Consider the following 16,419-nt stretch of genomic DNA (forward strand, 5'->3'; position numbering starts at 1 on the left):
GTAAATCGCTTTGGATAAAAGCGTCTGCTAAAATGAATACATGTAAATGTAACCTCACCCCTAAGCTTGACTCTAAATCTCATCCTTAAATGGGATTGGTTGACAGAAATGTTGTCTGTTGTTCACAGAATTATGTTGCTCCAGGAACATGTCCTACTTGAGTGAAACATGCTAAGCCTCTTTCTTTCTCCCTCACTGTCTCTCCCTCCAGACGATGTCCCACCCTACTTCAAGATGGAACCGGTGGCAACCCAAATCCACCTGGAAGGGAACCGGTTGGTTCTCACCTGCATGGCTGAGGGCAGCTGGCCTCTGGAGTTTAAATGGCTTTACAATGGTACTGAGTTGACGCGTTTCTCCCTGGAGTACAGGTGACACTTCCCATCTTCCCACTGCTGTATGAGTGTTTCTGCAACTATGAGCACTTTTGGCCCTGTAGACATATTGAAAATGCACTTTCGCACAGGTAATTTCATTCTTGCAATGTTTTTTTTTCTTTTTTTCTTTTTTTTTTCTTTGAAAGTCATGAACATTCAAAGCACAATGTCACTTCTTAAATGATGCATCACATTTAAAAACATTTTGCGGTGGAAATAGTGATGGTGATGGAAATGACATTTTAATTTACACAAAAGAGTATTTTTCTGTTTTATTCAAAAAATGACATTTTAAGGATAAATCTGAAAGCTCTTATTTTCATAATTTGACAAAATTACACCTTTTCTGCAAAATTACAGCTATGATAAACAATAAAAATACTCGGTTTATAGTGCATTTTCATTCTTTTGATTATTTAGTGTTCATTTATTTGAAGATTGAATGAACATCAGGGTCTGGGAGAAGAATAAAACATAAAAGGCATTTCAAAAGTAGAAAACGAAATAACGAAGGCCTGTTAAAAATTTCCCAAAACCATTTTAATATGACCTTTAAAAATTAAATCTTTTAATTTGAATAAAAATCAACCCCTGGGTCACGAAGATGCCTGTAGTTGAAGAAACGCACATTTATCACCCAGACAGCTTAATTATTATCACAAACAGAACATTAACCACAGTTTCAGTTGCAACAAATTTCATTCAGTTTTCTGGTATTTATTTGAATTATATGTCTTCTTTTTTTTTGTGAGTCAAGAGCGTTTATGGATTGTAATCCTCGCCTCATTCCCTCCGCAGCCATGAAATCACACTCATATTGCCTCTCAGCTCACATTAAATGAGAATGAGATGTATTTCCTGAGCGATCCCTGTTGTCCATGTTTTGTTTTATGTATTCTGCATAACTGTTGTATCCCTGGCGAAGGCAGTGCAGAATTATCCATCAAGAAAGAGCAGGTAGCCGAGTACCTTGTGAATTATTTTCAATAGCTTCAAGAGCCATGCAATATTTATATTTGAAAAGGCCAAGTGTTTTTTCCCCTCTCTCTCTGGTCACAGTGAGGTGGCTTGGCTGTACTCTTTTCCTGCACTCTTTGTACCTGCTGACCACAGGACTGCAGATGGACTCTTTCATATTTGCATTTGCATTATAAGAAGTGCTAATAGCTAAAAGTCTAAGCTACCCGCAGTGCTTACACTAAGTAGGGGTCGAGTCAGATGTTTTCTGGCCTCTTTCAGAGGTTCCTGCTCGCCACGGCTTTTCTGCCTGTCAGTCAAGACAATAGCAGCGCTTCCGACGCAGTCCACAGAGCATCTCCAAAAGATCCCTGGTGACTAAAACTTCCCTGCAGTCTCCTACGTCTCAGACACTAATATGTGTGTGTGTGTGTGTGTTCGCATAGTTTCCTCTTTCAGTGAGTGTGGATTTGCGCTCTTATTTGTATTCCTCACATCCACCGATCAAAGAAAAAGCTTTAATCCTCTTCAGCAGGTCATACTAAACCTGTGACTGGTTATGCAGGAAAACTAAAGTATTGGAAAAAGAGCTGGCGGTGTTAAAATGAGGCAGCATTGACTGGTTGAGTAAAAGCACCACTGCCCACATGCTCAGCTCTCTCTTTATCACTCCATTTAACTAATAGGTCTTGCCACACGCTCGTGACTGAAGCAGTGTGCGTAGGTGTAAAAACATACTTGCGTACTTCATGTTTTCATGATGGCGGCCTAGTTTTAGTTTTTATTTCAATAGCATACATGACTGCGATCACAGATGTTCAAAACATGAATAACCCATATCCAAGACCTGTCATTTTGCATTAAGTGATAAAGGTAACTACAAAACCTACAGTCATCTTAATGTGAAATGTCCGTGATCATTTACTCTCACTCACGTCATTCCAAACCTGTTTGACTTTTGTTCAAAATATCTTCTTTTGAATTTCAAAGGAGAAATAAAATCATACAGGGTTGGACTGGTGGAGCAAAAGATGACAGGATATTCAATTTTGGTTGAATTATCCTATATATTATATACAGTGGAGATCAGAATTAGAGAACAATTTATGAACACTTGTTTTTTTTTCAGAAATAATGTAATCTTCATTGTTCAAAATTTGAAGGAATTTTAGTTTGTGTTAATAAAATTAGAGAACAGCAATGATTGCAGCACGAAGAAAGATAACAACTAAAATTTCTGAAGGTTCCAGCAGTCAAAAAGTAGTAGGAAGTGTAGAGGCCATTGCATTGAATAACTTCAGCACATCTCTAGCCGAAGAACATCACTAGTCTCTCACACTGCTTTGGTGTGATCTTGGTCTACTCTTCTTCCAGTCTCTTCAACAGTTCGGTGACTGTAGTGAGACACTATATACAGAGACAGATCCTTACCCTGCAATTCTAGCTGCAGTGTTGAACCGATTCCCCAATTAGATTCTCCGCATTATCCAGTTCTCTCGTACATTTGTCTTTCGTGGACGATGAGCATTTTTTGTGGACTTGAATTAGTTAGTGAAATTGTAAAGTTGCAATATTCTAGAAATCACACATTTGGAACGACAAACTATCAGAGGATTTCAGTGACTTTAGAACAGCTCACCATCTTGCAAAGTCAGTGGAAACTGGAAAGTTAGGCTGCTAGTTAACATGCAATTTAATGCGACGTGCAAAACTAGATCAGGTTAATTTTAATTTATTTTCAAGGGGTTAGTTCACATACTGTACAAGAGGGCCAGGTCTCCCAGTGGTCAGCAAGTGGTCAGCTTGCATTGTATGCAGCTCTAGTGTTCAGTTCCCTTTGATGGTCTCAGGTCATCCAACATGATGTTTTGTAGGGCCCTGTTAGCTAGAGGCCCTGGGGCAATGGCCCTATCCATAATCCAAGCCTGCCCACATCCACATAAATATTTATCTCCTTTGTTCTCTGAAGTGTTAATGGCCACTCCTGTGTTTTGTTGTGATCGCAACACCAGGGCTGTCTGAGGACTCTTATCTATTGTTGATAAGAGTTCTTTCTTCAACAGGTTACTCATGAACACCCTGAGTTGGCTGAGTGTTGCGGCCTCATCTGCACTCGAGTAGAAGCTAGGACTATTTGATTAATTATGGACCAATACATAGCTTTATTTGGATCAACGGCCATTTGTTATAGCCAGTGCTTTGGGCTTGCTGCAAGCTCCCATGCTTTGATTTGAAAAGTAGCAAACAATGGTTGATGGGATTCTGATTTTCTTTCACCAGGTATGTAATTCTGTCACTGGATCGCTCCCATGCAGGCTTCTACAGATGCATCGTCAGGAACAGGGTGGGAGCTCTGATGCAGAGGAGTTCACAAGTCCAGGTCGCCTGTAAGTATCACATCATATCCTGACACAATACAAACAGGAAATCCTAAAATCCTAAAAAAAGTGCAATCGCTTAATCACATTAGCAAAATTTTGCTAACAAAGCAAAAAGCTAATTGACTGTTGTCGATAGTGTAGCTATACTTGAAGTACCTTTCACAGAAGTCACTTTTGAATCAAGCAGCTTTCTGTTGGTCAACGCATCAGGAAATACTTCCTTCATGTGAAATTCCTTATCATTCCTATTTTAATAAATGGATTTAATCCAATAACGGTAAATGTGATCACACCTTTAGATAAGTAATAATGAGGTAGCTTTTGTGCAAACAGTGTGAGATGATTAATGTACCAAAATGTAATACCTAGGTTTATGGATTTTGAAACATTTTGATTGGCAGTTTTGTTGCTTTGTTCATTTAGCACAGACAAATTAGCATATAGAAAAGCTGGTGCTAGAAACTTGTCACATCAAACCAAGTTCCCAGCTAACAGAACAAACATTATTTGGCTAACTTTCTGGCAAGGTTCTCTAAAAGTTATGAACGAAAGTTCTTCCTGTATCATTAATAGTGACCGAGTCTAAAACCATTAACACAAAAATGTTATGTTTACATCATTCATGGAATGTTTTTTAAACGTTTTAGCTGGATGTTTGTCCAATGGTTTTTAAAAGCTACTACCTTTAGAACATTCAATAGTAACATTCTCATAATGTTAGCAAACTAATAAAATGGAATGCTCCCTTAACGTTCATATATAACCAAGTAAAAAAACCAAAAAAAAAAACACATTTAATAAACTGGACTCTTTGAAAGTTTAGAGAACATTAATAGATGATAAATGAACAGTAATTCATAACTCATTGGGAACTTTAGCAAAACGTTCCTATAACATAAAGCAAGATGTATATGTGCTTAGTCCGCTTTCCAGTCCACTGTCTATACTGTAACAGTATTTTCAGAATTTTCATTGTGATTGCATGGACAACAGTACATATGCGAGGTATCTAACCATTTGAAAAGAAAGTGGCATGTAGTACATGTTACACTCACGGTCAAAGGAGTATACTTTGAAAGACTTGCACACGCAACTCTGTGCAAGACACAGAAGAAAAGAACACAGAATGAAGCCTTAAGTGTTAGTTGCCAAAAGAGTCATATCACAAGATTGGAACTTAGTGTTTCCTGTCACAATGTCCCTGTTCTTGTTTTGTCCTCTCACTTTCCCTTTTCTTCCTGATTTGTGCTCTCTGTTTCTCAGACATGGAAGGCTTTGTGGAGGGAGAACGGTCTCAGGTGGTGTCCCAGGGGGAGGCGGCGTTGATCTTCCCCCCACAAATCCACAGCTTTCCGCGGCCAGGGATCACATGGTTCAGAGACGGGCGCAAGATCCCCCCCAGCAGCCGCATGTAATCTTCTCTTTATATGTGGATCAGAGTCAACTCAATGGCACAGATAGGCTATTATACCTTACAGAAATAGAGTACAATGCTGTTGTATAATTTACTCTGGAACTTCCAGAAACACGTCAGGAGTGTTTACTGCAGAATCTTTCATTGATAAAGTCGGTTATAATAAGAACACCTGTTGACTTTAGACTAAATGTGATTGAAGGCTAGAGAGGAAGCCAGCAACATGGGAGCCAATTAGACAAAGTGTACAAAAGGCCTTTGTTGATGACCTTGGATGATTGACAGAGTTTGCGCCTGAGTGCGCGCCGCCCCGTGTGTGTGCGTATGTGTGCACAGTCTATGTTAGAAAGGTCTTAGTAATCACCTGAGATCAATTTACCTCATCCGTCAGCAGGAGGCTTGACAAAAACAGCCGGCGTGTTGCATGATCTATAATTCATGCTGATCGTCCGGCATGTCACATCTGACATGAGGGCTTTAGACACTTAGGTTTGTGTCCCCCCTCCACAGCGCACGGACTGGAGACCATTCAGACACTGTTTTTCAGATGGAGTATATGAGGAATCCCCAATGAGACGCTGAGCGTTGAGGTAGGGGTTATATAAACATCTGAGGTTCCAGCGGCGGTGCTCCGAGCTTCATTTTCTTTTGCTCTCTGTGTCTGTCGAGCGGCAGTAATGGTCCTATATGATGGTGAGAGGGCCTGACAGCAGACAATTTGTTTGCTGCTTGTTTGTTGCTCCTTCAATGCATTGATATTCCACGGCGCGTTTGGTTTGGACTCTGTGAAAGCCCCCACTCTAATTGTGCTGGAGTCGGTTTAATCTGAGCTGATCAGGCCTGTGCTGACAGATACACAGGCTCTAATCTCGGTGCACTCCAAGTGTCGACTCTCATTTAACCACACGCACTCACGCATGACCTGCATTTTAGCTCCAGCAATCCTAAAACACTTATCCACTCGAGTCTTCAATGCAAATAACATTACCATCCCAGCCTATTGGCCGTAAACAGTTTTCCTCAGCGCTGCTGTGTGTTTGAGTTGTTTACTGACGTGTTTGCCGCTTGCAAGTTATGTTTTCTAGCTCTATGACTACTGTTCTCTATCCAATGTCGTAGAGCCCTCACTTTGGACAACACTCTTGTCATCTTGTCCGCCGTGGCCCCTGACGCGGGCCGGTACTACGCCCAGGCCGTCAACGACAAGAACGGAGAGAACAAGACCAGCCAGTCCATCCTCCTGAATGTAGAAAGTGAGTTCTGAATAGAGAATCAACATACATTTTGTGATGTCCAGTCTTCAAAAAACTGTCTGCAACCTCCTAGGGCAAGGATTCCCAAATTTATTTGTCAGCCGAACCCCTTACCTAAAATATTTACTTGTACCCCCTTAAATTTTAAATTAAAGTCAAATATTTAACAACACCTTGGCATGTTCACAGTTCTACAATGTCAGTTATGGTCATATGACATGCAGGTAAACAAATAAAATATTTACATATTTTTTTATTGTTTTTATTTTAAATTTATTTTTTTATATTTATTTTTTTAGCTTTTCATTTAGCTTTTTCCATCACCCCAGTTTAGGACACCCTGCCCTAGCGGGTCTATGCCAGCACTGCAGGTGGTCCATCAATTATTGCTTGATCTCAAACAAATATTTAAATATATGTTAAATAAAAATACAATATTTAGACAGACTTATATAAAATATTCAAGTTCAGCTAAATAATTAATTGCCCCTCTCACATTAAAATGCACTTTTTAACATAAAATTATGTTACTTATATATATGTGTATTTACAGTGCTTATTACTTTCAATTTGTAGTCCGTTACTAATTCTAAATTACATGATAAAAATTGTAGTTAGTAATGTAATCCATTACATTACACATCACACTACTTTTTGATTACTTTTAGATTACTTTTGAATTAGCTCGTTAATCACATTGACAATAAAAATATAATCTTGTACCAAAATGCTATAAATATACAAAGAGAAAGAAAATATATCCCATTCGTTGTTAATAAAAATATGTAGTACGTTACACATTTCATTACATCAAGGTTTTCCCAAGCTGGGGTTCGTGAAGTAACTGCAAGGGGTTTGTGAATTTAATGAAAAGCTAATAATTAATTAAATCATAGAAATAAAAAATTGATGCAATGTTGAAATCTTGAAACATTGAAAACACTTTTTAAAACTGAAATATGTTTTTTTGTAAATGCAGTGATAGGCTATTTTCCGAGTATTTATAAATGTAATATAATCTAGTTACTTAATTTGTAATCTGATTACGTAATCAGTTACCCAGCACTGCATATTTATATATAACCATCATAAAGTTAATTAATATACTAGCCTAACATTTCAAATAATTAATATTTATTTTTAATGTTTTTGAGACAAGTCCCTCACCCAACGCTCCACCAAAAATACAGTTAAAGCAGTAATATTGTGAAAAATTATTATAATAACTGTTGTTAGTCTTTTTCTTCTTTAACTGATACGAACAGTGGAGAGTAAACCTAAAATAATGATAAAGAATAGGTTTGAACTGATGAAAGCTGGACTCGGACAAACATTTTCTATATAAGCACCATTTCTCAATGTGCTGAAGCATTTCCACAAACTGCCATTTAGTCATGTCGACGGTGTCTCTCAATCAGGCCCCATTCTGCAGCGCGGCACATTAGTGAAGGTATTACAGTGCACTTACAGGAGGAGAGGGTGCAGACAATTACATATATAATACTAAGCACATAATAGAGGGGGCTGTGAGAAAGAGACGAATAAGTGCTCTGGGCTTCAAGATTATCTTTATGTCTGCCTTCTTTCACTACCTCCACCTTTACTCTGGCTTTCTTTTTATCTCTCTCTCTCTCTTTTATTGCTCAGTGGTTGCTCGTTCAAATGGTTTCTCTGGTTCTAGGTTTCACAGGCTCCCAAATGGCTCCAGTGGGGTCATGGAGCGGCCATTCACTGGATAATCACTGAGAAGAACACAAAATGTATACATACTGTAAAAGTGTGGAGCTGTAAAGTTCATGTTAGAAGTAAAGCTCACATGATTTGGGCTTTGGAGGAATTTGGATGATGGGAAATGTTCATGGGATCATATACTGAAATCTCTTGCTTTGTTATATTTTTTGTGATAGTGTTTCGAAAGACACATGGGAGAAAATCTCATAAGCAAGAGAATACAGAATATCCTTTGCTCTTCATTTAAATTCACTGTGAAACGCTTTTGGTAATCCATTTACTTCAATATTTTCACATGTTTCAAAGCAAAAACAGGATTTAGCCAGAAAGAAACGCAGGTTGGAGCTTGATTTTATTCATTGACTGTTGATTAAGAAAAGACTTTCTTTGGAATAACACACTGAAAATCATGTTAACGATAGTAAACAAGCTCATTTGCAGCTGTTAACAAATTCTGATGCTGTCAATCACAATGCAGTTTTACTCTATCAGATGTCCAGAGGTTAAGGTTGGATTTTTTATGTTTTTTGAAAGAATGTTCTTATGTTCACCAAAGCTGTTTTTATTTGATTAAAATTACTATAAGAACATGTGGAAATGTGACATTTTATTACAATTTAAAATAACTATTTTTGTATTTTAATATATTTTGATATGTAATGTATTCATTTTATTTGATCAAAAAATACAGCGAAAAACAGTAATATTGTGAAATTTTATTACAATTTAAAATAATTATTTTCTATTTGAATAGTTTTTTAATTCAAATTTATTCCTGTGATACAAAGCTGAATTTTTAGCACCATTACTCCAGTCTCCAGGTCACATGATTCTTCAGAAATCATTCTAATGTGCTGATTTGGTGAATAAAGGCTTTTTTAAAGAACAGAAAGTTCAAAAGTACAGAATTTATTTGAACTGGAAATCTTTTGTAACATTATAAATGTCTTCACTGTCACTTTTGATTGTTTGAATTTCTTTAAAAAACTTTCTGACTCCAAACTTTTGAACAGTGCTGTATATAAACAGCTATTCATATTCTATTCATTTCTATTAAATATTTGGTATTGAAGTAGTCCAGGAAGCCAATTTACAGCTTGAGTTGCATCTTACAGACAGCAAGCTGAACCAATTTAGGAGAAACTATTGAGATCTCATTTGTAATTTCCTTGCCTGTGTGCTTCTGCTCCTCTTCAGACGTTGGTGGCCCAGCAGACCCCATCGCTCCTTCTATTATAATCCCTCCGAGGAACACCAGTGTGATGGTGGGCACATTTGAAGTCACAATGGAGTGTGTGGCCAATGCAAGGTGTGTGCTTGTGTGTATACAAGCACTCAAAATGACCTCTATCAAACTATTAAAACTCAATTCTCTTTATTTGTTTCCTTCAGGCCACTCCTGTCTCTCATTCCCCGCTTGTGTTTATCCGTATTTCTCTCTCTCTACCTCCAGGCCTCTCATTAAGCTCAGCATTACATGGCGGAAAAATGGAGTGCTGGTAAACCGAGGCCTCCGGGACTTTGGCCGCCGTCTGACCATCAGCGGCCCTTTGGTCAGTGACAGCGGCTACTACGAATGTGAAGCCTCCCTCCGGAGCAGTAGTGCCCCCTCTGTCAGTGCTGGAGCTTATCTGCACGTCCTGGGTAACATCATGTCCCTTCCTCTTGTCAAAACTGTGTTTAAAATGTGCCTTGTACAGAAAGTTTTCAAAGTTTGTATTATTTTTTTCCCCTTTTAATCTTCAAAAATGTCAACACAGGCACGCCAAAAAAAAAAAAACATTCAAGAACCTTCATTTCTCCAAGATGAAAGGCTCATTTATGAAAGTATTCATCTCTTAGAGTAAATACTAGCCCTCTTGCAGCAATTACAGCCTTCAGTATGTCTCTTCGAGCCTTGCACATTTACTTGTTTAAGTTCCACCCATTTACCATGCAAATATGTTCCAACTCTACCAAATTAAATGGAGAGTGTCTGTGGATTGAAGTTTTTAAGTCTTACACAAGATTTCAATTAGATTTGAGTGTTCTTGCTGGGTCATTACAAAATATTAACCTTCTTTTATCCTTTACTGCTGTGTGCTTTTAGTCGTTGTACTGATAGAAAATGAACAAACCTAGATATCTGGAAGACTGAATGAGGTTCTCTCAAGGATTTGCCTGTATTTGGGTCTATTCATGTTGCTTTTGATGTCAACAGCTTCTTCTACTGAAAAGAGACTATTATTATGAGTGATGGTAAGGATGGGTGTTGGACCAAAGACTGTGCTTTCCTTTCAAGCCTGACACAACTCAAGTTTAGGCCCAAGATGTTCCTCCAAAAGGTTTCATGCTTTCTCATCTGGATTTTAGCAAACTCTGGATGAATCTTGGCATCTTTCTTCCTCAGAAATGGCTTCTGAAGGTGATTCTGGGAAGAAATTAAGATTATTGATGTCTGAACAGTTTTAGATCCTCACACTGCTGCTGTTTTTTGGTACTTTGACAGATATTCAGGTCCAGTTGCTCAGCTTGTTGAGATAGCTTAATCCTAGGGCTGTCTGGGTTGTGCTTTGTTTATTCCTTTTTGTTATGATGGGCTTCATGGTGCCTAAAGGAAGATTCTAAGTTTGCCAGTCTTTTTATAAACTTGTCCAGGTGTTTTCCACACAGTAACTTCATCTTGAAGTTCTTCAAACAGTTCCTGGGTCTTAAGAAGAGCAAGGCTGATCTTTATTGCTATTTGTTGCTCTGTTTCTCATGAGAATGAATAAGAAAAGTTTTTGTTTAATATCCAAGGGAACCCATGTTCAAATCCAAAAGTAAAATATACAACCATTTAATTGTCTGGGTTGGTAAGATTTTTGAAAGAAGTCTTGTATGCGCACCAAAGAACAGAACGGAATCGATTGCTTCAGTCTGTTCCTGTCTGTTGTGCTGCTGAGAGGTTTGCGTTTGTAGCTCCGCTTTTTTATTGAATCTTTACCTTACTTTCACTCTCTGTTGTTTAAAGTGATAATATATAACTTAATTCCCACCATATTTCTGCTATTATCTATCAAACTAATCTAACTAATTTGATCGTTCGCTTTTTAAAACCGTTCCATTCGTGTTTCCATTCGCGCCTATTATTGTTTTCTTTTTTCTCGCTCTGTTTTCATTTCTCTCTCGCTCCGTTTTTCACGAGTTCATCAAAGAGTGGTAAGTGGTAAGTTAAGTTGGTATCATTCATCAGTCACGGTGAGTAATGGCTTCTTCTCCTGCTATTTTGCCACTTCATGTCACATGTATAGTTTATCTCTCTCTGTCGGCGATGTGGGATTCACATGTGATAAATGCAGGGAAATAGTTAGGCTGACAGAGAAGGTTTCAGAATTAGAGACACGCATCCAAACTTTAGTTGAGGATAGTAAGAATGTGAGGGCTGTAGATACTGCCTTGGATGGGACTAGCTCAGGGAGTCCTGTACATTGTTCGGGTTCCTGTTGAGCCTGTGCAGCAGGGCAGCTGGCTGACTGTGAGGCAGCCTAGTCGCGGATCAAAACACCGCTCTTCCATTCCGATCAAAACATCAAACAGGTTCTCCCCACTCAGTGAAGCACCCACTGAGAAACCTGATGAAAGTGCTCTGGTTATTGGCAATTCTATTGTACGGAACGTGAAAATAGAGGCACCAGCCACCATAGTCCAATGTTTACCGGGAGCCAGAGCGCCTGACATCTTGGCAAATTTAAAATTGCTGGCTAATGCTAAACATAAATTCAGTAAGATTGTTATCCATGTCGGCGCTAATGATGTTCGACTTCGCCAGTCAGAGATCACTAAAAATAATGTTAAAGAGGTGTGTGAACTTGCAAGTACGATGTCAGACACTGTAATATGCTTTGGTCCGCTCCCTGCTTACCATGGCGATGAGATTCATAGCAGACTGTCGTCACTCAATGGCTGGATGTCTAAGTGGTGCCCGCAGAATAGCATAGACTTTATAGACGAGTTTTTGGGGCAGACCTGACCTGTTGAAAAGAGATGGTGTTCATCCCTCCTGGGGTGGTGCCGCTCTTCTTTCTAGAAATATGGCACATAGTCTTAGAGTTCGTACTTGACTAACTGGGGACCAGGTCAGGAACCAGACAGACTGGCTAAACCGACCGTCTACTAGCTGCATTACGCCACATAAGTCAGTTAATTCTCAGCACATAGAGACTCCTTCACCCAGATATCACACGATAGAGACTGTGTCTGTTCCCCGAACTAGAAAATACAGAAAACGTCCAAACCAAATTAAGAGTAACAATTTAATTGATGTTCAACAAATAAAAAATGTTTACAATACAGAGAAAAAATTGAACGTCTTCAGCGTGACCGCGCTCTGAACTAGAGTGTAATCGGTCCAATGGATGGGCGAGACGTCATAGGCGGGTGACGTCACCGACCGGGAAGCATAAAAGCACATGCGGTGGAGCCGGTGTTTGCTTCTAGGAATGAAGCAACCGCTCGCAGGGGTGCAGGAAGTATGGCCTCGAGACGCAGCGTCTCGTTCCCTTCAGGGAACCGGGGTTACATACGTAACCTGAGACGTTCCCTTCCAGGAACTCGAGCTGCGTCGACGACGCTACGGGAACGAGATGCCCACGCCATCAGACTTCCAAGTCCCTGCCCTGTGTGTATCCCTCAGGAGCACTACGAGGGCGAAAGAACAGAAAAGCCCGGAGTGGCCCTAAGATCAAGGTCATAGAACCGAACAAAGGTGAGGGGCGTGGACCAACCCGCAGCATTGCAGATATCCTGCATTGAAACCTCTGCCAGAAAGGCCTTGGAGGTGCCATACTCCTTGGCACATACAATTAAGCTTCTGGTCGGGCTCCCCAAAGGGAGGAGGACTGAAGGCCTGCAGCACGACAGGACGTGGTATAGAAGAGGGGATCTAGGAAATAACCTGCTCGAGGGTAGATAAACGCTTTGGCCAGACCAGGGGCAAAGACGAGATAAGAAGGGGCCATGAAGGGCCTGCAAATCCCACTCTCTTAAAGGATTAGTTAACTTTTAAAAAAACTTTTGCTGATAATTTACTCACCCCCATGTCATCCAAGATGTCCATGTCTTTCTTTCTTCAGTCAAAAAGAAATTAAGGTTTTTGATGAAAACATTTCTCCATAAAATGGACTTCATTGGGACCCAAACGGTTCAAGGTCCAAATGACAGTTTCAGTGCAGCTTCAAAGGGCTTTAAACGATGCCAGACGATGAATAAGGGTCTTATCTAGCGAAACGATCGGTCATTTCAAAAATAAATAAAAAAGTTTAAGTTTTATAAGCACAAATGCTCGCCTTGCTCTGTTCTGTGATGCGCGTTCGTGACGTCACGTAATACGCAATTACGTGGAAAAGGTCACGGTTGAGGTAGGTGGAAGTACCCAGTCAGTAGGCTTTTTAATATTAAAACACCCAGGATACGCACACGAAATGGGCATTTTAAACGATAAACTGACACAAAGACATTTGAATATGTGTATATGGTCCTCCTTCCGCACATTTGTAAACACTGACTCGGTACTTCCGCCTAAGTCAACCGTGACCTTTTCAACGTCATTGCGTATTGCGTGACGTCATGAACGCGCATCACAGAACAGAGCAAGGCGAGCATTTGTGATTATAAAACTTAAACTTTTTTATTTACTTTTGAAATGACCGATCGTTTCGCTAGATAAGACCCTTATTCATCGTCTGGTATCGTTTAAAACCCTTTGAAGCTGCACTGAAACTGTCATTTGGACCTTGAACCGTTTGGGTCCCAATGAAGTCCATTTTATGGAGAAATGTTTTCATCAAAAACCTTAATTTCTTTTCGACTGAAGAAAGAAAGACATGGACATCTTGGATGACATGGGGGTGAGTAAATTATCAGCAAAAGTTTTTTTAAAAGTGAACTAATCCTTTAAGAGAAGATATCGCTAAAGGAAGGAAGTCTCAAAGTGAGAATGCGATCAAAAATCTCTTCAATAGGCTCGAATGGAGGTACAGAGAGCTTCTAAAACCACAGCCAGGTCCCCGAGGGACACGTCGTACAGGAGACCTCAGCCTCAGCGCACCGTGGAGGAAACATGTAACCAGGGGGTGTCGACCCACTGTAAGGCCACCGAGAAGGGCGTGGTAGGCCGATAAAGCCGCCACGTAAACCTTCAGGGTGGAGTGAGTTACCCCTGCAGAGAAACGGGCCTGCAGGACCTCCAGCACTGTACCAAACGGGCAGTTAACTGGGTCAAGGTGGCAGTCTCCGAACCAAGAAGTGAAAAATTTTCACTTCAGGGCATACGGTTTCCTCATAGAGGGAGCTCTGGATTGGAAGATGATCTCAGCAACCTCGGTTGAGAGACCGGAAGCTATGAGCTGCGCCCCCTCAGAGGCCACAGCTTCCCCAACTCCGGGCGGGGGTGAAGGAAAGTGCCCCCCGCCTGTGAGAGGAGATCTCTCCTGACGGGAATCCGGTGGAATTCGGATTATGTTTCTAGCATCTGTAAAACTGTGTTTTTCCAACTAAAAAACATATCTAAATTGCGACCCATGCTCTCAACGTCAAATGCAGAAATACTAATTCATGCGTTTATGACCTCAAGGTTAAATTATTGTAATGCTTTTTTGGGTGGTTGTTCTGCACGCAATTACAGTTGGTCCAAAATGCAGCAGCTAGAGTCCTTACTAGAACCAGGAAGTACGACCATATTAGCCCGGTTCTGTCAACACTGCATTGGCTCCCCATCAAACATCGTATAGATTTTAAAATCTTGTTAATTACTTATAAAGCCTTGAATGGCTTAACTCCTCAGTAATTGAGCGAGCTCTTAGTCCTCCACATCATAGTCCTCCACATCTGCTGCGTTCTCAAAACTCTGGCCATTTGATAATACCTAGAATATCAAAATCGACTGCATGCGGCAGATCCTTTTCCTATTTAGCACCCAAACTCTGGAACAATCTACCTAATACTGTTCGGGAGGCAGACACACTCTGTCAGTTTAAATCTAGATTAAAGACACATTTCTTTAACCTGGCTTACACATAACACACTAATACACTTCTATTATTCAAATCCGTTAAAGGATTGTTAGGCTGCATTAATTAGATCAACCGGAACCGGGAACACTCCCCATAACACATGATGTACTCGTTACATCATAAGAAGAATGGCACCTACGTTAATATTTGTCTGTTTCTATTCTGTTTCTCAGTCCGTGTCCGGATCAGATGGTGGATCGGTGCCGGGAGATGATGTATGTGGCCCTGATCGTCGGCAGAGGCCAGACACCTGGATGAGTCCCGGGACATATCCCCAGTCACCGTAGCCACCCGATCCGGTCCGTATCCAGCCCAGATGGTCACTGCAGTCACCAGATCCAGTCCGTATCCAGATCAGATGGTGGATCAGCACCCAGAGACGACCTCTACCTCTACAGTGGAGACCAGGACACCGAGATGAGCGCCAGAGACAGATCCCCAGTGAGCACCCCGCCACTTAGACAGCCATCGGGAAAGACCACTGGAACCAGTTGAGCCCTTACAATCTGACTTTGCTGCAGTTGGAATTGAACTGCTGGTTCGTTTGGCCAGAGGAGAACTGGCCCCCTGACCTGGTTTCTCCCAAGGTTTTTTTCTCCATTCTGTCATCGATGGAGTTTTGGTTCCTTGCCGCTGTCACCTCTGGCTTGCTTAGTTGGGGACACTTAATTTCCAGCGATATCGTCGACCTGATTGCAAAGACACTATTTAAACTGAACTGAGCTGGATGATGACATCACTGAATTCAATAATGAAATGCCTTTAACTGAAAATCTTTTTTTTTATCTTTTAATTTTTCATTATTGACACACTATTTTCCTTTTTTGATATTGTGCAATTGCTTTGACACAATTTACATTGTTAAAAGCGCTATATAAATAAAGGTGACTTGACTTGACTTGACCAAGGCTGAATTTATTTGATCAAAAATACAGCAAAAACACTAATATTGTGAAATTTTATTGCTATTTAAAATAACTACTTTCTGTTTGAATATATTTTAAATTATTTATTCCTGTGATGCAAAGTTGAATTTTCAGCATCATTACTCCAGTCTTCAGTGTCACGTGATCCTTCAGAAATCATTGTGATATACTGATTTGATGCTCAAGAAACATTTATTTATGTTATCCATGTCATTTCTTTTCTTTTATTTTTTAGGATTCTTTGATGAATAAAAAGTAAAAAAGCATGCATTTTAAATATATCTTGAAATACATTATAAATGTCTTCATTGACACTTTTGATTAATTTAATGCATCCTTTCCGAATTAA

At 40.0% G+C, this 16,419-nt stretch overlaps 1 protein-coding gene across 1 annotated transcript in view; it reads left to right on the forward strand.

Moving 5' to 3' along the window:
• Positions 1–216: 216 nt before the first annotated feature.
• LOC306869076 (protein sidekick-2-like) overlaps positions 217–16,419 on the forward strand; it is a 64,798-nt gene continuing 48,595 nt past the window's right edge. The window contains exons 1-6 of the mRNA XM_079415667.1: positions 217–371; positions 3,615–3,721; positions 4,979–5,126; positions 6,249–6,382; positions 9,311–9,422; positions 9,567–9,757. Of these exons, the coding sequence (XP_079271793.1) occupies positions 235–371; positions 3,615–3,721; positions 4,979–5,126; positions 6,249–6,382; positions 9,311–9,422; positions 9,567–9,757 (829 nt within the window). The 5' untranslated portion in view covers positions 217–234. The remainder of the gene's footprint in view (positions 372–3,614; positions 3,722–4,978; positions 5,127–6,248; positions 6,383–9,310; positions 9,423–9,566; positions 9,758–16,419) is intronic.

Source organism: Barbus barbus, assembly GCF_936440315.1.
Source record: "Barbus barbus genome assembly, chromosome: 4".
Classification (NCBI taxonomy): Eukaryota; Metazoa; Chordata; class Actinopteri; order Cypriniformes; family Cyprinidae; genus Barbus; species Barbus barbus.